Raw genomic sequence first — 22,500 nt, 5'->3', positions numbered from 1 at the left:
ACCCACGTTGATGAGAAGCGTGGGGACCCAATCAGAGTCGTGTTGCCCTTCAAGGACCAAAAATCTGCGAACGCCGTACGGAGACAACTTGCCGACCTAAGCCGTAAGATCAGTGCGGATATTACCCCTGTCTACACGAGCAAAAAGATCAAAGAAGAGATCCGGGTCCGTGAAGAGAAGCCACCCCTTGTAAGCCAACAGTGCGTTGTGTACCAATTCAAGTGTGATCTGTGCGACGCAGGTTATGTCGGATATACCTGCCGGCACCTTCACCAGCGCATTGAAGAGCACAAAGGGGCAACCATCCGCGACCATCTGAGAGAGAAACATGCATTGGAACCTAACAACATCGCAAAGAGTTTTAGAATTCTGAGAAAGTGCCAGAACAAGTTTGATTGTCTTGTTTTTGAAATGTTTTTTATAAAAGAACTGAAACCATCGCTAAACAAACAGTGTGACTCTATCCGCGCCAAATTATTTGTTTAGAACAGTTCTTGTAATTAATTATTTTTTGTCTATTGTTTTCTCTAGCTACCGTTCATTACTCCATATATTTTTAGCACTTTTTACACTTTTGTACATATTTTTATCACATTTCGGCGTTCGCCGCATTTTTATCTAGTTTTTACATATTTATGCTAATTCTTAAAACTTTTATTCTCACTTGAAAATGACCTCCGAGGGGTCGAAACGTCGTGACTTTTTATCGTTAGTTTTTATTACAAAATCTATATCTAAAAGACTTCTGATTAAGATTTGTAAAATAACTTTAAAAAGATGTAAAAAGCTTTGATGGCCAACATATTAGCTTGTTTCTCGGCGCAGTTCTGTCTAAAATACAAGTATATGTAAACAGTGTATAGATTTAGCCAAACCTAAAGGCGGTGCTCCCTGGTTCTTTATTCTTATTGCCTGTAGTAGAAATAACAGGTTTTCGAATTGTCCGTGTTTCCGGTTACTGCATGATTAATTAAATCATTTTGTTCTATAGAAATATTCATTGCCTAACTAGTGAATTCCACGGTCAAATTTCACGCGAAAAACCGGTATCGATATCGGTTTTTCGAGTGAAATTTTACCTTGGAATTCAACAGTTTGGCAGTGGATTTTGTTCAATCGCATGAGTTTTAAAAGAAAACAAGCACACCCTCAGCGCGATTCATGGCCAGCGAATAGGAATCACGGTAAGAGTAGAAACCAAACAAAACAAGCATTTTCAAACAAGAGTTTTCCTGATATACCTTATTCCACTTTATCTCTGAAAACGAGATCATTCACATTTTGATGTATTTCATTGAAACACGACAGCTTCGCTTGGAACAAGAATCGGCAAAATACGGCAATGCAACCAGAAAAGAACAATGAAACTTCAAACAAGATCCGCTCCGACATTAAATTACCTTAAGGTGCTTTAAACAAACATCTGAAAACACAAGCTTGTGACATTTCTCTCTAATTTTATGAGAACTCATTGTGATTACGTGTTTATAACATAAACACAGGATTTTCTTGTCACTGTCTAGGCAGATCAAAAAACATTTGTGCAAACGGATTAAAAAAGCACTCGTTCGCTCGCATTTTAGAGCAAACCAAATAAGCTATTTCTTTATGTGCAAAAGAGTACAGATACTCGTAATGTAATTCCAGTTGAGATTAACAATTCGACCCTCACTGAGAAAAGGGAGAACCAATTAAACCACTTTTTAATAAATTACGCATCAGTAATTAGTGGCACCCAAGGGAAGAATTTGTGGAGTAACTTCTTTCACCAAGTTTGTTTCTGTTCTAGCCATAGGTCCTCTAAGGAAAAATGCAAGCTTTTTGGAGCTTCAAAAAATAGTCCAAAAATTGCAATACAGAGAACAAAGCAGCTCTGAACAAATTAAATATAAACCGGCTCAGCTACGTTTATATCCCTCCAATGCTTGCCCTGAGTAACTGCCTAGCCAACAGTCTGGCCCACAGCTATTATGATATGTAAAACTGGATCAAACCCAGCGAAAAATGCAGAAAGGAAATATTTTCTAAACAGGTTTCCACCTGAACACGAAAAACGTTGACTGTTATTTAAGGACTTTGGCGCCGAAAACGTTCTCACGTACAGATTTTTTTTACAACTTGCCACGCAGAAAGGTAACGGTATCTGACATTTTCAGACTGGCTACAAATAGCGCTGATAAACAGTATTTAAGCATAAAAACCCATTTCAAATAGGGCTGATAAACAGTATTTAAGTCTGAGAACCCATTTTAAAACGGTTAGCTTTCAATTATTGAAAGCTTACCGTTTTAAGGACGTTCGCGCGAAAATTTTCTAACATTGATTTTTTTCCGCAATTTTTACTTTTGAAAGACGATGAGTTAGTGACGTAAGAAATGTAAAAAAAATGGGGGGTCACCGATTTCGTTTTGGAGAGAACTTGCCCGGAAGAACACCCTAAATTTAAAAAAAGTCCGGCTTCTTTAGCGAATAAAGCCACAGTGTCTGTAAGCTCAAATATATTGCTATTACATCGTTGAAGTGAAATATTCTCTACCAAACTTTGTTTAAGTGGACCCATCAAGTGAATTTAGTTAACTGTTGAGGTTCCTTAAAGAACAAGTTTCAACTTAGCGATCATAGTTTGATGCGCCTTGTAGCCGCAAGATGGCAGGATTCCATGTCCTGAGGACAGAAATGTTGAATTTTTAACTTCTGGCATTGATTTTTTGTTCATTAATGGACAATGTGAAGATACTTTTAAATAATATCTGTTTCTGAAAAGAAAAGTAGGGGTCACCGAACATCCAAGACTGTTAAATCCAAGCAAAGCTATAACACTGGCCATCTCCCCAATCATTGTTTATTTTAGTACTTAGATTGCGTGCTCGATGCATGACGTGGCATGTGAATTTTGGTGCGCTGTAAGGATGCGCAGTACAATTGGCGCGAACGTCCTTAAATTGGGTTCTTACACTTAAATACTGTTTAGCAGCGCTATTTGAAATGGGTTCTTAGTATGCAGTCTGTTTGTTAAAATGGACAAATTCAGGAAAGAAAGTGATCTACGGAAAGGAAATCGCTGCGAAGTTCTCAAAGCGATTGTCCGAAGACCTGTGGGTCCACAGCTACCCCATAATGCCACATGCTTTCATGTTCCTTTCTTGTAGAAAATGTTTGCACCTTTAGCATCGTGTTTACCTTCGTGTTCTGCGATGCATGACGTGTGTGATGCACGAAAAAATGCGCAGTAGCAATTCGCGCGAAGGTCGTTAAGAGCTATAGTTGACGTAGTATGAAGTTGAGCCCGCGATACGGTTGCGTGCTACTGGTCAACGGATTCCTCGATTTGACATGTGTCAATTGACCATAACATGGATGCCACATATCAAAGATTGCTGTAAAACTGGCGTGACACTGGTCAGATTGGCATACATGAACGGGTATGCGTACGTACATACGGACCAGTCGATGACGCCATAGCTATAAAAGCAAAATTTCTTGAAGCGATAGGTTTCCATGTTTTCTAACAAATATCAACACTCATCATAGTCAAAGTAATGCTTGATAATATTCCTACGATGTTTGGAAGTGTTCCTGTTACTGTTGTCGCAGCGTTTTAAAACACGTTTTGGAATGCTACGACATTTTTCTGACGTACACGCCAATCCATTGTGTGAGATGACCAATCTTGGATATGAATTTATTCCCTCTGTTCTGTAGTAATTGTATGTTTCCTCGTGAGACCTACCATTAACATAACTGCTTCATACAACATCCAGATGCTCTAAAATTATATTTTCCCTATTCGACAACTGGCATTTCAGTAGCAGAGACTGGAATTTCTAATTTGTAAGTTGTCACTGAGACTGGGATTTTGTACAAATTGGCGACTGGGAAATGAGATATACACTACCCCCCTTAGTGACCCTTTTGAAATTTTCTTGTATGTTGACGGACCCAGGATCATTGCTTGGGTATAGTTGCTAAGGTATGAAGCGTTATATCTACTCTAAAAACGGTCTGAAATTTTGAAATTCACGAAAATCAATTGGGGCAGCAAGGTGTGTTGCAGGGTAATTACATTATTTGTAAGTCACGTGACCCAACTATAAACGCGAGGTTATATATCCTTGATTACCTCAAGGGAGTTCCCCAATGGGCGAACTACCAAGAATACTGAATGCCGGGTCAATTTTAGAGGTACGAGAAATGAATGATTGGAAAGTACGACCAGGCTTAAAATGTTTCTTTATTAGTAGACAACATGAATACGAAACCGTCAACATTAATTTTAAAAAGGTCTATCAGACAGTTTTTAGTTATTTTCAAAAAGACGAAAATCGAAGTTTTTGCCATTTGCAAATGGAACAACCTGTGCGAAAGACTTCGCCATTTATTTCTATTCACGATTAGATCTTAGCATTAACAAATCCATTTCCATTGATTCACAACCTCAATCAATCGACTAAGGAAACTCAAAGCGCACCACATTAAGCAATCAATAGTTGCACTTATACCTTTATTACCGGAAAAACTCTAGATGGGATTAAAACCAATCCTCTCATAATCATGTCTGCATTTGATAATGTTCCATGCAAGGACTAGGCAGAGGAAATGAAGAAAATCGAAAAATAATAAATCGGAGCAGCTGACTCCCTCAAAACGTCAACACAAAAATTGGCGCGTCAGAAGTCTTTTTTTTTTCTTTCTGTTTTTTTTGTACACAAATGATTGATTTCCACCTTTGAGTGCGCGACTGGACAATCATCATGGAAATCCTTTAATTGCAAGATAATTTCAAATTATTTTGTCGGTAATTCGTGGAAAACACATTTTTCTAGCCAAATCAATATGTGGCATATTAGATCTCTCTTAAAATGTAATACGACATGACGAATTTCATGGTCATTATGCCGTCTGGGATAATACAGGAAATTTCTTCAGAAGAAATTTTTCCTATCAGTTGCCCTTCCTTGAATTCCCTGGCTTCGAAGGAGTATATCTTCTTCGCAACTGTTTCTGGCATCAGGACAATCCTGCAAGCATAGGATATTTTGATTAATAGAAAATGAAAATTGAAAAACAACAATAATGTAAAAAATGTTTGTATGGAAGACTGTTTCAACATTATATCCTGTTTTTATTGTCGCTTCAGACATGTCGTTCCGGCCTCGGTTGTTCAAAAGGTGGATAACGTTATCCACCGAATAAATCACTATCCAGCCGATAACCACTAGCAAAACCAATTGAGTTATCCACTGATTAGTAATTTCTCCAGTGGTCCAGTGCTAGCCACCCATCAACTCCTGCAACCCTGGTCTTTAAACAATTTTAGCTACGTCATCGTAAACAACATCAATATAGTACAAATGCACGAAGTTCGAATTATTAGTGCTTTTGCCTAACCTTGTTCCAACTATCACTGGTGTGACAGACGCCACTAGCTGTAGAGACAGTTGGAAGCGGCTGCCTCCTTTTAGAGTTAATAACCCTCTCCAACGGTTTCCATTTGGGCACCGATATTCCATACTCGCTACTGATTCGCTAAGATTTCGCAAATCATTAGCCTTCCAGCAGAATGAGAACACACCCTCTTCCTGTAGAATCAAGGTTGGTTCGGCTCTCTGAAAATAATTCGAGATACAACTGTAATTAATTTCGTCAATATTGCTAACCTATGCCGCAAACATATGTCTGTCGGTTTCAGCTAAAACCGATGGCGCTTCCCTTGAGATAGGCAGTTAAATTTCCGGGTTCAAGACTTGTTCTGAACACTCGTTGAATTTGTTCCTGGTATTCCCTGGTTCAATTGCTCGGTTGCACTTGTAAATAGCCAACTGGTTTGTCTCCAGCCAGTCGGGATTCTTAACCATTGTTCTTATGTTCTGTCGTTTTGTTTATTGCGTTTCATTGGCCCTGATTTGAGCCAATATGGGGAGTGGTCAATTAAGTATGTATGTATATGATTTTCAGTTTACATTGCAACGTTCAATAGTGTATGTACACAAACAGATTACCTATTAAAATCATCTCAATTTGTTAATAGATTTCGTTTCCTGTTTATAAGTCGTGCTTGTCCTGATAGTTCTTAAATTATTAATCAGTATGGAATCGAACCTTGAAGTGCATCAGTCCCCGTAGTTTTTGCACTTCTCCTGCCTGAAGGACAGCATGGGACGAAGCAGTGGTCCTAATGTGCTCCTGGGCATCTTTTCTTTTAAAAATCGTAGTACAGGCACTGACTGAGCATTGCACAGCCTTTTCCTGACACTCACTCATGTGAAGCGTTATATGACATCTGTGAAAATAGAGAAGTTCAAAGTCAAAGTCAAGCCGTCTTCTCTGACGTAGACAAACAAGCATGCTTTAATAACCGTGCACAGTAAACCAAGTCCCTCCCTCAATTGAAGGATTATTCTTAATTGTCAATTTGCTTCAAGTGAAGTGTTATCGTGCATCAGTCCCCGAAGTTTTTTAGCACTTCGCCTGCCTGAAGGTAGGCCTTGGCGGATTGTGCTAGCATAATTTTTTGCCATAATTGGAACAAAAGAGCCTCTTTTTTTAAACGAGCAATGTCAACGGAAAAATCAAAAATTATCAAATTTTAGCACGTTCTGGAGCATAGGTTCATACAGTTTAGTAACTATGGTGTATTTTCTACAGAAATAAATTAAATTTAGGTAGTATGTTCTTGCAATGAGTGTTTTAGCTGCGCTACTAACAGTATTGACTTTGTTCTGACATGCTTAGTTACTAGGCCTTTTTTGGCGAATTCTGTGTGCGCAGTTAACCATTTGGAGGACTCTGGTACTCTGGTTTCCAATCCGGCTTCAGGTGGGGATCGTGAAAGCTAGCACCACTGCCATACGATTCCAACATTTGGTGTCGTTATTGCGCACCTACATGTGTCGAATCTACGTCATTTGGTGAGCATTATTCCGGAAATCAGTAGCATAATTTGGGAATTCTGGCATAATTTTGGCATAACTTGGCAAAAATTCGAGCACTGTTAATAGCATAATATGCCACTTTTAGGTGCACAATCCGCAAGGCCTACCTGTAGGAAAGCATGGGATGGGTAAGGCACTGTGCCTGAGTTCTAAGACATCAGACTTTAACAAAGTTCATCATTATTATGTTCGTCTTGGATACTGAAAGCCTGATGGGGATCAAAGCAGAACCAAAATGTCTGGACTCGCAGGACTCGAACTTGAGAACGTTTGATTAATAGCCCCTTCACTTAATAACCACTCTACTACCACATCACTAACTGTGATGTTGTTTCTACAGTCTAAACAGCTCAAGCGTTCCCCTGAGGAGCCAATTAAAGATGTTATTATTGTAAATTTGACTTCAGGATTCGAGTCAATAATCTGGTCGTCGGATGAATGATGCAAAATTCAAATCAAGCCACAATTCAAAACTCGAATTTTGATTGAAATATTGCTGGCTTCCGTTGCCAGCCCGGCTTGAGAATTTGGCAGGTGTACCAAGTTGCAGAATCTGCCAAGATCGCTATAAACAAGTGTGATTTGTCTTTCTTTTCAATATCTCTGTCCAATCTTTGGAATTTGAAAAAATATCTCAAGGTTGAGGATACTGGTAAGATTACAGAAAGGTAAATGTTGCTAGAGTGAAATGACCTTTGTTTGGCGTATTATGCAAATCAGTAGACCTGTGAAATTCCTCCCCCCTCCCCCAAGCCGGCCTGGCACCGGAAACCAGCAATATTCCATTCAAAATAGGAGTTTTGAACACCCCGGATTGCAGAGGTTATTTTCTCGCTATGAAAAGAGCGAGACTCACTTCGTGACTCGCTCTTTTGTCGCTCTTATCAAAGCGAGAAAATAAACTCTGGAAACCAGGGTAAGATTTGAACTGACGCTTGATTTTCATCCGACGAAAAGTTTATTGAAATGGGTACTTAAAACAAATTTGCAATAATGAACTCCTTAATCCGCTAGTCAGCTGTTTTGACTGTACAAGTCAATAATCTTTTATTCCAAATGGCAAACTTGTTGGTCAGTAGGTCTTTAGTGGTTAGGATTAGTCGATAACAAATAAGTATTTTAACTTTCGTGCTCCGGTTTCAAATCCTGTGTACGGACTCCGTTAATTTTTTTTTCCTTTTTTTTTTGGTACCACAAGTCCTTTAGAACAAACTGAACAAACCACTGAGCCGAAGGGCCGCTTTTTTCCCAGGGACATTGTCACCAAAGCAACACTTAATACAAAATGAAACACAAGATAAATTACATTGAGGATATCATACCGTGGCAAGTTTGCTCCGCAGCTAAGTGGACAAGGGATTCTTTTGTGCGAGCACAGCGAATCAATATGCTCTTTCAAAGAGTCCCTTGTCGCGCTTTTCCCGCAGTCTCGGCAGGGGATGTCCTGTTTCTCGCATTGAGAAATCTGTATCGCCATTTCCTCCCTTGTCATAACCTTGCTACACCCTCTGTTTCGGCATTTAATGGGCATTTTCCCACACGTGCTTGCATGTTCAATGTGGTTGTCAAGCTTCCCTTGCCACTGGCAGCCACTGTTGGTGCACTGAATATCCAGCTTGGCTGTGATGTCATCGAGGGGAACGTTGACATAAAGCGTGGTGGAATCATTTAACCTCTTTTTGCAGAGTGGGCATTTCGGAGACGATTCTGTGCTTAGCAGCATTGTCAGGCAGTTCTGACAACCGGAGTGCCCACATGCCAGAGTTACGGGCTTAACCATGGTTGATAAGCTTTCAAATAAAGGAAATATTCAATATTAAAAAAGTTAAAATCTACCCAACATCCAAATAGGTGGTAAAAAGACGGTGAAAGGGAGTAGATGATATGAAAATTCCTCTATACTTCCTTCTTCTGCACACATAACCATTTGTACGTAGATACAGCAGTTCAGTAACGGATCCGGAGATGACGAAAACTTAAAATGAAACATCGTGGAATACAATGAAGACGCGAAAACCAGGGGGATAACTTACAGAGAAGCAGGCAAAGAAGGTGATATAACATGAAACTCGGACTTCAGTAGAGATGCATGTGTTTCATCATGTCAAACTTACGTGCTCCCATGAATCAATCTATTGTTCCCTGTGTAAAGCCAGCGGGATATCCATTGAAAGCTGATCAACAGAACTACTCAAGTCGTTTTGTGATTTTTATTTTTACTTTCAAAAATGAAAGAGTACAAAAAAACAAAACAAAAAAACAACAAAAAACAAAAAAAAGAAGGAAAACCTCAGGAAAAAATTCGCCTGCACTGGAGGACTGGTCAATGATTCAGCTAAAATAAACGTCGCTATTCAGAATTGTTACATATCGTGTAAGTGATATTGATGGCATCAGTTTTTACGTCAGTTGGGTGCGCTTGAAACAATTGACTGCACACGTGGAAATTTGATTAGATGCAATGCATTCGTCTTAACAAAAGGGTTGAGAGATAAAAGCTGTGTTGTGTTTGTAGTCTAGCAGGCAAAATGAGTTTTAGTAATCGTGCGTTCCAAAGGACTGTGGTTTTTTTGGACAAAAGACGAAGAGCGGTCCTGAACAACGCCGAAATGAGTAGGCTAACAAATGCCAGGCAGGTTATGGACATCTCCTTCACCAAAAATACCACCGCCTCTCAGATGGGTGACATCCTTGTCCAAGTCTTTCCATCTCTGGCAGGAAAAGACCTTACTGGGTGAGTTTCATGTATGTTACCAGTTTTCGATGTATTAAGATAGCTTGAAAAATAAATTGAAATCGGTAACGTCGCTCGCACAAAAGGCATTCTGTAAAAGTTACCTCACTCTATTAGAAAAAATGAAACAAAAAGGTCACTTCCCTTGGCTTACTCTGAGACAGAGAAAGAAAACAGTAGGAAAAGTTTTCAGCGGCGGTTCAGACAATCCCAATCTAAATGGTAATGATCCCGGAGCTCGAAATGATTTCCAGACAGTCCCCGGGCATGACACGATGACCGGCCAAATTCATTTTAGCTCGGTCACGTACCGCTTCTGTCCTGTCAAATTATATAAACTAAATAACTCTTAATACAGGGGCCCATGAACCAGAGCTGGCGTTACATATTTTCCAAAATAGTTGTTGCCTAGAGCTTATAGCACTTAAAAGCACTCATTGTCAACAATGGTTCTTGTAGCATTTCACTCAGGATTTTCAGATCAAAGTTCCGCAAATGACAATACACAGCGACTTGCTACAACTGAAACAACTGAACAGCATAGAATTTTTAATTTAATTTCATTTTCAAAACGATCAATTGCGATCGGTCAACATGACCGGCAAGAAAAAAGGTTGCCCGGTCAACTCCCAAATCAGTCCAGACATTGTCCGTTGACTGGCTTTTATTCCGAGCCCTGGATGCTATCCCCATTCCCAATCGGGTTTATCTTGAACACGTGGGCTACATACGAAAATTTCGCCGGAAATGAAATAATTCATGTTCCAACAAAGCACGATTTCTTTGAAATATCGATTATTTTGTGGAAAACTCGACACAGATAATTCCCAAAATCCACGATGCGTAGCGAAGTGTGGTCTTCCTGTCTATCACACGTCTTTGAAATTTAATTCACTTCATTCATTTTTCGTTTGTTCCGAATTAATCGACAGCCGCTAGGTTACATCCTCATATATCAATAACAAAGTATAAACACAAAGCTTTTGAATGGTGTACATGTACTTTGTTTCTTAATCAAAACATGATTTTCCAACGGTTACTGTAGATAGGCAAGCTGCGCGAGCCCCATGTACTGGTCAGCGGACTAGCATAAAATTGTTCACAAAATCTTGCGGACAAAATAATGAGTGACATCTACTGTAGCTCCACTCCGCCATTTTGATGGGGAGGCAAAGCGGAAAGAATTTTTAGTGTTTACAAATAATTTTCGTTAAACGTTAGTTGTGAAAAATTTATGAATTGATAACTAAAGGTACAGGGAAAAAGATTATACAGACTAAATAAATTTTTAGGAACTACCCTTTCACAGAAGATGCCCGGAAGCGTTTTCAATTTTTCCATATATTTGTCCGTATTTCTGGTTTTGGATTTTTTAACTTCGTCTTCTATTGTTACGATACTAGACAAATTACGAAGAGAATTGAATCTCTGCAAATAACCCATTAGAGAATGACACTATTTTATAGAATTTGAGGCGTACATGTGATTTAATTTATGACTTTTAAATATTTCTCCAAAATGGTTTTATTTGGGAATGTGAGGAATAAATTCTTTACCAATGCAATGTATAAATGTATCCATTTCCGAATAGGCCTTATCAAGGTTTTTACCGCCATTTTGACGGGTAGGCAAAGCGTAAAGAATTTATAGTGTTTATATGGGGATCCGATGTCAAATAATGTTCGTTAAACGCTAGTTCTAAAACTAGGTAAAGGGTGAAGGATTATACAGACCGATTTTTACGGACTAGCCTTCGTGAAAAAGCTGCGAGGTAGCGTTTTCCACTTTTTCAATACATTTGTCTGTAATTGTTACAGAAAATTCACGGGAAGAATTGTGGCTAGAACCCTAGGCCTAAAAACCAACTTTGGGGCTAGGGTTACCCAAACTGAGGGTTTTGGGTTAATTTCTTCGTTTTCAAGTGTTACAGTGTAGGGTCTTAAGGGTCTTTGTTTTCAAGACACCCTATATATATTCAGTGCCAATTTGAGTAATCACCACTTTACACAAGACTGGTTGGGATTAGTGAATTGACTGTGTTCTCAACATTTTAAACTGCCAGGCTAGAATTCATTGCATCCTATGAGAGAGGGCATGCCATGAAGAATGTTGCCACTGGGCTTCAAAGTGGTGCCTACATAATGGACCTTTTTGGGGGCTCCAGGAAAAAAAAGATCTTCCTTTTCATACCGAACCCAGGTATGCATTAGCTTTTATTAAAACAGACTTAAAAGTATGATTTGCTGGTTATTAGAGAGGTATGGAGAACATATATTCTTGGCGTAGCTACTAGAACAAGTAATGCCCTACATGTACAAGGTGCTGCAATGAGCTACAATGACCAACATTGATCTACAGTGATCTACAAGGAGATACAATGACTTGCCTAGAGGTACATTATAAGCTTAAATTAGCTAATAACTTGTGACAATGCACAATGGATGTTTTCCGCATACCAAACTCTTCAACTCAATCCCCTTTTGTATTTCTCTTTGCTTGTAAGTCATTTCAGTTGGCCATTGTAGATCATTGTATCTCATTGTAGGTTATTTTAGAGCTATATTGTAGCTCATTGTAGGTCAATCCATGTTTTAGTAAATACAGTATTCTTGGTTGAGGATTGCATAATATGTTTTGGTGCTGTACTGTACTGTACTGTACTGTACTGAAGCAATCTCCTAAAGTGGCTACTGTTTTCAGTTTTAACTATTTGAAAAAAATATTCATTGGGTCTGAGCGAAATAATCTAGGGTACACTCCAATAAAGAAAATTGACGGCAGGCTTTTTTGCAGGTTACAGGTCACTCGTTACAGGTCCTTGTTTCAACTATACTAAAGCAACCCAAGCTTTCAAATTAGCTAACATTAAGCCTAAACATCATTTTTAGGCTTAACAAGGCCTAAAGTTAGCATTATTAAGGGTTTTGTAATGAGTGACCTGTGTCCTCCACAAAACCCTGCTTGGAAAGATATCAGTCGGTCAGTGTTGTCAGTCTCATAAGGAGGGATATTGTGCATGTTTAATGTGGTGACACTTTATTTGCATTAATTTTGCATGTAACATCAGTAGGTATTGGGCTTTTTTACTATTTTTCTTCTCATCCTTTATTCATGTAGCTGTCACTTCAACAGGAACAACTTCATCTACATCCTCGTTTGCACCCCCAGGTACACCATCATCCACACCCCAAGGTACACAGTCATCCACATCTACATCTTCCTCTATACCCCTTGCCACACACTCATCCATATCATCACCCTCATCCACATCAGCATCCCTATCTGTACCACCAGCCACACAAGCATCCTCGCCATCTCCAGTCACTGTTGTTCTTCCCTCCACATCCACGCCACACCCCAGGATTTAACCTCACTGCCAAGAAATGGAGGTAACTGCAAATAGTTGCCCTAATATTTCCATGTAAATTCAGCTATTACTTCTTATAGAATGGAGTATTTAAACGACTTTTATTTTGATATTTTAATTTTTTCAATTAGATATTCATTGGATATTTTCTTCCTTACAATATGTTAAAGTCTTCGAATTCCATTGTGCTGTTTTTTACAAATATAACAAAATTTTACTTGCCAGCAACCCCAATCAATAGGGGAGAACCCCCTTCTCAGTGGTCGCTTCTTTGTTTATGCTACCTGTTACTTGTTGTTGATGATCATTGTTCCTATTAATGCTGTTAACTTTGTTATTGTTATAAAAAAGTACTGTTCCTATTCATTCTCCAACAAAAAAGTTGTTTCCAGGATTCCACTGCTTTATCTGGGATTTTTGCTGTACCTACCGTGACCATTACAGATGTATAATGTTATCTCTCTAGGTGCTGTCCCCCCTCCCCCCCCCCCAAGTTAATTATTATTTTCTAACTTGTAGACTTTACTTTCTCCACTGTTTCTCACCTGACTAAACTTCAGTATATTATTACTAAGTGCACCCTTTTGTATTGACACACATGGGTAGCATTGAAAAGGACTTCTATGACAACTATGGTCACGCCTGTTGAAGACACTAGACAACAAGAGCAACAAAATATCCTGACTTCAAATTTCTTTATATCAGAATAGCACCCTTTTATTTGTCAAAGTGATTAGAATGTGAAAACAACTTTTGTTTCAGCTTCCACACGACAATATCTAACAGCCATGGCAAGTGCTGGTGGTGTGACATTTGGTATGCATTAGTGTAATCTTTATTGCTTATTTTGTATGTGTGTTATTACTGTTCTTTATGTTGTATGTGTGAATTTGTCATGCATGTCAGTCTCTCCCCTGTAATAAACATTAATCAAATGAAGTTTCATATCCACAGATGAGATCTCAGATTCAGACTTAAGTCAAGATGGTGAGTTGGCAAAACTAATATTGCAATAATTTGTTGAAAGGTCAAGACTCTCTCCTTAAACTTGAACTACTTTAGCCCAACATTCTTAGGTTTTACTCAAAGGTTGGTTTGCCTCTTTTGCCACAGCCGGATCAACATATGTATACCAGCAGAACTTTATCAATATCATCTGACTCAGGGGATGACGACACTGATTGTAAGTAGTAAGTTTATCTTAAAAGCACTAGTTCTAGATTCGCTGCAGCTTCTAAGCATTAAGAAAAAATGGTGGAGGCCATGGCTGGCTTTGATGAAAAGTTATGTTTATGTTGACTTTAGTTTTCTCCTAGCATAACCTACTTATGCTTGCACCTGTGCTTGTGCTTGCGTCGCTTGTGAAAACCAGGCTTAAGAAAAAGGCTTATTGATCCAATATTCTATTTGAAAGTTAGATTGGGTTTTGGTACTAACTAATATTAACTTGCAACATTACCGTTCAAAAAGCAATAGCACTGTCCAAACCCAAAGAAATACATGCAAAATAGTGATGAGTGATCGATATGTAGAAAATAAAAATAATTGTTTGTGAGCTAAACAGGTTATGTCTAAGCTTTTAAACTTTGTTCTTGTTGCACTTCCTTAACTTGCCACATATCTTCTTTTGTGTAGCACTTAGGGGTAAAGCTCAAGAACGAAGTCTTTGTAAGTGCATTCAATTTAAAGTCAGTTGTGTTCTTAAAGTGAAATGTAAGATGTTAACCTATTGACACCTCAAACACCCTAGGATATGGACAGATGAAAATAAATCAAGTCTTTTCCAGGTGTCAATGGGTTGATAATGGTGTCCTTTAAGCAGCAACCAAAACAGAAAAAAAAATGAAATGAACAAACATAGTCAGCCATCAATTATCTTCCCTATTATCTGTTATCATGGAATAGTAACAGGTGTATGTTCCAGATGCATGGACCAAAAGAAAGTATAGGTTCTTTACTGAACACATTTACCTTGACATTTCAGACAGATATGTTAACGACGATTTTCCTACGGCAGGAGTTGTCACAGGTATGCTCAGTGATACCAGTAATTTGTGGCTTTTACCAACCAAAAGTCAACAAATTGCATTCAATTTACTGCTAATCTGCCTTCTTTTTTACACATCACCTTTGTGCAGGTGAGAATGTTTTGAGTAGGACAACTGAAGTCCTAAAGTGCATTGAAGCCTTGGAAGAGGGAGGCGAAAATGCAACTCTTCCATTCCTAACAAATACATTTGAAGAGGTAAGTTGCAAATCACTGAATGCTTAATAGCATTTTGAGATCTTAAGTTGATACTGTAACAGAGCATGTGTCTTCTTTGGCTTTCCTCTTTTCTTTTTAGTTCACTTGGCAGGGTACAGATGATATGATGATTATGGTGGCTGTGCTCTTGTCCTTTGACTGCCCTATTCCCAGCAAGAGAAAATTGGTTAGGTGGGAATTACTGATTCCTTTTATTGTGTTGCTATTTCATAAAATGTGGGTGATTAAGTGACTTATTTAGCTTAAATATTCAGGAGACAAAAATTTAACTAGACACATACAAAGAAAAGACTAAAACCCACAAAACACAATACTTGTAAATTAAAAACAACAAGCTCATCAAAGTGGCTTATGCACATCTTTTAGTTTCTAACAATAAGGAACATGGGTTACAAATATTATTACAGTGCAACGCACCTTGCTGTGGCCACCTAACAAAGTTTTTTAAAAAATGGTCTGCCATTCAGGATGTGTGAATCTGACTGACAGTTAATGCCTCCTTGCAAAGTTCACACAGTTGTAAGTTAAGCACCGTTGCATGGGCTGTTGAATTGACCTATTTACACCTAATTGTCAAATGTGAAAGTTCGTTGGGTGGCCATGGTTAGGCAAGTTGCTGTAACCCCTGTAAGGGTGAGGTGTTGAAATTAATGCGTAAGTGTGAACACGTCACACACTAATGTAGCATTAAATCTATCTTTAATTTATCTTAACTTTGTTTTATGTGCTTTCAGTCTGCTGAACAAGGTTTCAGAGAACTGTTACTTGTGGATAGCAGAACACAAGGGTGCAGAATCAGACAAAGGTACACATTGCACCTCCAGGTTCAGTTTGTTATTGTTCTGTGAAAACAGACAGAGAAAGAAGTACACTTTAATTAAAATGTTTCAGGTAATTAAAAAGGTTAAATCTTGTCTCATTTGATTTTCAAATTTCAGCAAAACTGAAATACGGCTTGAAAATTGCTCAATCTACCGTGCTTGTGCTGGCACCGTGCCACAGCCGGAATATGCCACAATGCATGGAAATATTTAATGGTTAGTAACTGATTTCATATTGAGGGCTATTGAATCTCGTCAAGTGAAGGAAATTTACAGAGAATCAAAACTTTGACCTCAGAAGGTGACAGACTTTTTCAGCCCTTCTATGATTACTCTAGACTGTTGAATGTAACTGTAGCAACTGAATCTGTGTCAATTACACATGAAATTTCAGAGGCCGACTTACAAGAGGAACGATTTGTTGAGTCCTTTACAATGGCACAAGACTTGAGCAATGCTGGAAAAGACGAACGGTAGGAGAATAATAAATAATCTGTTTTGAGTCATAAAAAAAAAAGTTGCTGGAAGATATACAAAGTAAAGAACTTACAACTTACTAGACTAATAGTTTTCTTTTATGATAGGAAAAGGTTAGAAGAATGGAGGCAGGTTCGCAATGAACAAGATTTGCAATTCCAGGTATGCAAAATTAATGATAATGATATGGTTATTCTTCTTCTTCTTCTTCTTCTTATTATTATCATTATTATCATTACCGTTATCATTATTACTCCAGAAAAAACTCAAGAAGTTTGTTGCCGCATTAGTTAAATGTATTTCAAAACATTAAAAAATCTTGCTAATGTCTGATAACTACTTTGAAGGTTGCATTGACAGCAGCACGCGAAACTTGCAGCACCACTAGCAGCAGTAGCAGTAAGCACACACCCTTCTGGACAACAGCCAGCAGCAGCACAGCCAGCACTGCCAAATGCACCTCCACCATCACCAGCAACAGTGGTAAAGGAGAACTGAAATCTTTGGTAGGGCAACAATATTATACCCTAACTGCTTCCATAACATAAATATTCAGCTTATTACTTATTGTTTATGACTTTGTCTAGCTGATGTGCTTACCTTTCTTTGTTCATAAACTCAAATTTTATTTATAATGTAAAGTATACTATTTTAATACATGACGGCTTCTTCTGTCTTTTAAAAAGGTAATGTTTTTGCTTTGTAACAGATTAAGGGCTTCCGCAAAAGCAGAGTTTGTCCCGAACCAGATGACTGTTTGCAAAATGCTATTAAAATTGTTATCCGTTTTAATGGCGGAAAAAAGATGGCAAGGCTTTTTTTCAAAAAAGGCCTTTTTTCAGGTAAACATGTATAACTACTGTACACAATGATAATAACTTGGGAATGGTGGCAACCGCCATGGTGATGACACTTTGCTTTCTTACATGTTCTAATCTCTGTTCTATTCTCTCTTTGGTGTGCGTACCACTGTTATTATTATTTCTGGCTACATTGAAAAGTATTATTATTATTGTTATTATTGTTATACAAAATAGAAACGTACACTTAATGAAATCATCGACATATGTTAATTATCATTTTTAAAATAGTTCTTATTTTTTTATTCATTAAAAAACAGGAAGTCTATGACTGGGCTGGTTCTCAGGATGATGTGCCTCTCCACTTCACATTACAGAGAGGTAAGGAAGTGGTGAGGCACTCTGATTCACTGGAACAGGATGAAGTCCAGGACTTAGCAGAAAGAGTAAGTGGCACTAAGATAGTCACCGAAAGGGACTGGAACCAAAAGTGTTGCCATGGCTACGTGATACTCTGCAGCATTTTGCACCTTTCTCAAGGGTTATTACTCATGCCAAATTTGATTAATCTTCGCTGTTACAATTTCAGCTATACATTGTTTTTTGTTTTTGTGATCCATCATCAAGCTGAACCACTGATGACGTCACCAATCTGGCAATTGGCTTAAAAGTACTTATGGGAGAAGATTGGATATCATCACAAAGGCAGCACTTTCTTCTCATGTACTGAGAGACCCCCAGTGTTGGTGTGGATGGAGTCCTGCATGGAGGCCCATTTTTCAACAAACTAAGCCAACTACATCATATAATTATGATGATTGTTTTCCAGTATACAGTGTAACTAAATTTATCAAATTCTTTGCTTTAATCACTCTGAGTTACAATTACAACTATAATGATACCTGATGGTGATGGTTTTTTTTTTTTACTTTAGAGTACTGAGGAAATGAGTCATTTGCTACAAACAACAGTAGGTGTTCAGTAACAATCTAAGAAAAGTTACAAGTCAGCTTCAAGGGTGTCTCTGTTTAAAATCTTAGTCACGTGCTGTCGTTTTCAAAATTTCCCCAAAAGTTATCTGCTGCAACAAGAGCCAAAGAGGAAAAGGTTGAAATGTACTGAATATTGAAGTGGCATTACGATGAAAATCGCATCTTACCTATGTAAGCCATTTTGAAACATAAACAAGTAGTCAAGTAGTCTATCTCAGCCAATTTGTATCAGAAATGTTGGATTTAACCAATAAGATTGCACTAAATTTTCTCCACAATATGAGCTTAACAGTTTTGTTACCATGGAATCATACTGGGTTCCAGACCTCCTCCATATTAAAAGCTTTTCTGGCCACCTTTGGTGTTCCATTTTGATATTTGCTTCCAGCAAGCATATAAATATGTTAGCTCGAGTTTGTGGCCTTGTTTAACATTTCTCAAGCTGAAAATAACTAACATATTGAAAATCAAGTGGGTGGGGACTGAAAAAGAGTGAGTTGCCATTGGGAACATAATTTTTTATAGCCATAGGTGTGTTTCCTGTAGAAATATTAGACTACCAAGTCCCAATGGTCTGCGCTGCAAAGTAGTTGGATGTATAACGTCATCAGTCATCTCATTTGCATTTCAAAATTAAATATCTCCAGAACTAATGAAGATATTTGCAAACAGTAAATGGTGTTTTTCTTCTTTCATGAAATTCTATGCGATACACTCAACAAGTGTAAAAATTTGATCATATTACCACTTTGACATTATGTTAGTAATATAAATATTATTAATGAATTACAGAATATCTCCACACTGGTTCTGTACAGGGTTAGGGTTAGGTAAATACAGAATATGGCTCAATGTAAATAGAGAGATGCATAGGTTCAAAGGAATGTAACCTTTTTGATAACTCAGTTCCTAATTGAACCAGGGCCTCTGCGACCAGGCTCTTTGTGGGCCTGGACCTTTGTGACCAGGTTCTTAGGAATGTAACCTTTTTGATGACTCGGTTCCTAATTGAGCCAGGGCCTCTGTGACCAGGCTCTGCAAGAGCCAGGACCTTTGTGACCAGGTTCTTCGGAATGTAACTTTTTTGATGACTCAGTTCCTAATTGAGCCAGGGCCTCTGTGACCAGGCTCTGCGTGAGCCGGGACCTTTGTGACCAGGTTCTTAGGAAAGTAACCTTGCAATGACTCTATTCCTAATTGAGCCAGGGCCTTTGTGTCCAGGCTCTTCGTGAGCCAGGACCTTTGTGACCAGGTTCTTAGGAATGTAACCTTTTTGATGATTTGGATCCTACTTGAGCCAGGGCCTCTGTGACCATACTCTTCGTGAGCCGGGACCTTTGTGACCAGGTTCTTAGGAATGTAACCTTTTCGATGACTTGTTTCCTAATTGAACCAGGACCTCTGTGACCAGGCTCTTCGTGAGCCAGGGACTTTGTGACCAGGTTCTTAGGAATGTAACCTTTTCGATGACTTGTTTCCTAATTGAACCAGGCTCTTCGTGAGCCAGGGCCTTTGTGACCAGGTTCTTACGAAGTGAGTGTAATGCTGAATGACTAACTCTTCATAGAAATCATTTAAATTGCTTCACAACAAGCAAGTCAATAATTGATGAGAGTGTTCAAAAAACAGTCGAAAATGAATTGCCATTCTGTATGAAATGCTATGCCACAACCGTGGCAATCCCTCCATATGTTCAGTGATCAAAGTTTCATATAATTATTGTAACAACAAATACATAAAACATAAAAAGTTTCCTTGAGAAGTGGTTTTGCATCACACAGTAAAAGTAATTTTTTTAAATACTTTTTTAAACCAACTAGGCTACATATTCCTCATATCTTTTGAGGGAAGTATGCTACTTATTAAGTCTTGATGGCCCTATGAGTAGCATACTTCCCTCCACCTATGTTTCGTTGCAGGTGTCATTCAAGGGAAACTTTCAATGTAACCGAGATGAAGAACTCTCTGAAACATTGGAAGGTAAGAACATGTCTAAGCTCGCACAGACTTCTTAATATTTTTGATGGTGATAATTTTCCTTCATTTATAGAAACTTCCCCTAGATGTAAGCGTGTATTTTTTTTTTCGACATGTATGTCCTAAAGTGTCAGTCCTTTGTATATAGTTTAAGTATAATCACTGGGATACCCAATGTGATCCTGTTGCAGTACCATTGTTTTATAAAGAACTGAAAATACCAGATGAACTTTATCGTTGATCTCTTTTGAGGTCATCCTCAATGTTAGTAATCAACCATTTCAAAATATCCAAACTCCAACTGGACCCCATCTGGGCGATAATGTTTAATTAGACCTTTGAAAAGTTAATGGAGATGAAAATAACAATGTACCGTATTCCAATATCTTTTATAAACAAAAAACAGGAGAACAAAAGGCACACAGAGAGGTAGAAGGAAACGATGATGATGATGAAAGCGACAAGGGTGAGAACGCGAGGACCAGTGCAGAACAGAAAAGAAAAAGAAAGAGGAAAGACACAAGAACATCAAAAAATCGCAGAAAAAACAAAAAGAATTAACAAAAAAGTGCATTTCTTACATATATTGTTTGAGATAAGCTCAGACTAAGCTACAAGGGGGGTGTGTCACGAAATTCAGTGACTGGAAGAAAAACAAAAATCAAACAACTTAAAACATTGAGGGAAGATTCGAACAAAACAGCACAAGCAAAAGTTCCATAGCAAGTTGAAGTGAGTAATTGTTAACACTAAAGAAATTGGAAACCTGCAATGTCGTGACACAGGCCCTTTAAATGCCCACCTTCAACCGACAGACATTGCGTGCCGTGGAACAATATGCATATATGTCCGACCAAAGCCGAAATTCACGCAATCAAATCACTGTGATAAGCAATGTGAATTTCCATAACCAAAGCAAACGGTCGAAAAGTGTGTCGGTTGAAGGGTGGGCCTTGTGTTTCTTTCTCTTATCAAGCATTGACACTAAATGTAGAAGGGTACACTATGGTGTCCTTGGTCCGCGACTTATCCAAACACGATGTTATACTGAGAGAGGATAAAGCACGGAGCCCTAATCCATGGAGTACCCTATGGAGTACCCTATTTAAGTCTAAGCACCCATTTGGAAAAGGTTAGCTTTCGATTAGTGTTGTGATGGCCGATTACTTCATGTAAGCTAAACTTGTTAAAATGGGTGCTTAGAATTAAATACTGTTGAACAATGCTGTTTAAAATAGGTGTTAAGGCTTAAGTAAGCACTATTTGAGATGCTGCTTACACGTTGATCAACGGTACTCATTCGAAATAGCATTTTTAGGGTACTCCATAGGGTACCCCTTGGATTAGGGCTCACGTTTTGTCCTCTCCCTGTTATATTTCCTCGTTAACTAAAGTACCACGAAAAAGAAATCTGTCCAATTATTTCCTGATTATTATTCTTTCACTTGACGAAATTTCGGCTTTCCTGCTATTGGTGATTGTGCGGAATTCATGTTTGTTGACAGGTGTGTTAATTTGTCATTATAGAATGTCTCTACTTTTACGACTCCGTAACATAAAACGACATGTTCACTTGGCTTGTGTAAATATAAAACGCAATGTTGACCAGATTTACAGATGAACTAATTTCTGCAGTTGGGGACTAATTTGCTGCAGAGTTTTAAACTTTTGTTTTAAAGACTCTTGGAAAATATCAACAATATTCGCATAGGGTTCCTTGGTCCGCGACTTATACTACTTATGACCCCGGAGAGCATCTCACAAAGCAGATAAAGAAAACCTTCGATAAATGGAAAAGGTGTTTCCCTTAACTGAATATTTTCAAAATCTTGTTTCTGAATGTTTAATAACGGGTTACCTTTTTTTGTATGTCTATAATACCTACACGGCCTTATCATGAAATGGAGCTTGTGTTGGGGGACGGTACACTCAAAATAAAAGCAGATTCTATACTCACAACGACATCGAATACCGCTGTAGCTGAGATATATCAAGGATAATAAAAAAGAAATAAATTTTCATGTGATACAGAAATTATCGGGATGCACAGGTTTTTTTTTTGGCTGCTGACATGATTCGCGGACCAAGGACCAACTACGCGGACGAAGGGCTCGCTCTTATGTTCACCTTTTTT

General features: G+C 38.3%; 1 protein-coding gene and 1 long non-coding RNA gene across 2 annotated transcripts in view; one reads left to right on the top strand and one right to left on the bottom strand.

Moving 5' to 3' along the window:
- The window catches only part of LOC137971671 (uncharacterized), a 5,714-nt gene extending 495 nt beyond the window's left edge, over window positions 1-5,219 (top strand). The window contains exons 1-2 of the mRNA XM_068818456.1: window positions 1-389; window positions 5,138-5,219. The exon at window positions 1-389 is cut by the window's left edge and continues 495 nt beyond it. Coding sequence (XP_068674557.1) covers window positions 1-389; window positions 5,138-5,219 — 471 coding nt within the window. The remainder of the gene's footprint in view (window positions 390-5,137) is intronic.
- A 243-nt stretch (window positions 5,220-5,462) lies between these two features.
- On the bottom strand, window positions 5,463-8,378 carry LOC137969833 (uncharacterized). Its single transcript, XR_011116731.1, has 3 exons — window positions 8,255-8,378; window positions 6,100-6,280; window positions 5,463-5,606 (listed from the first exon to the last, which is right to left on the bottom strand). It is a non-coding gene; the product is annotated as an uncharacterized lncRNA (long non-coding RNA).
- Window positions 8,379-22,500: the final 14,122 nt, after the last annotated feature.

This window comes from Montipora foliosa, chromosome 9 (genome assembly GCF_036669935.1).
Source record: "Montipora foliosa isolate CH-2021 chromosome 9, ASM3666993v2, whole genome shotgun sequence".
Taxonomy (NCBI): domain Eukaryota; kingdom Metazoa; phylum Cnidaria; class Anthozoa; order Scleractinia; family Acroporidae; genus Montipora; species Montipora foliosa.
This window is presented reverse-complemented; position numbering and strand designations above follow the sequence as displayed.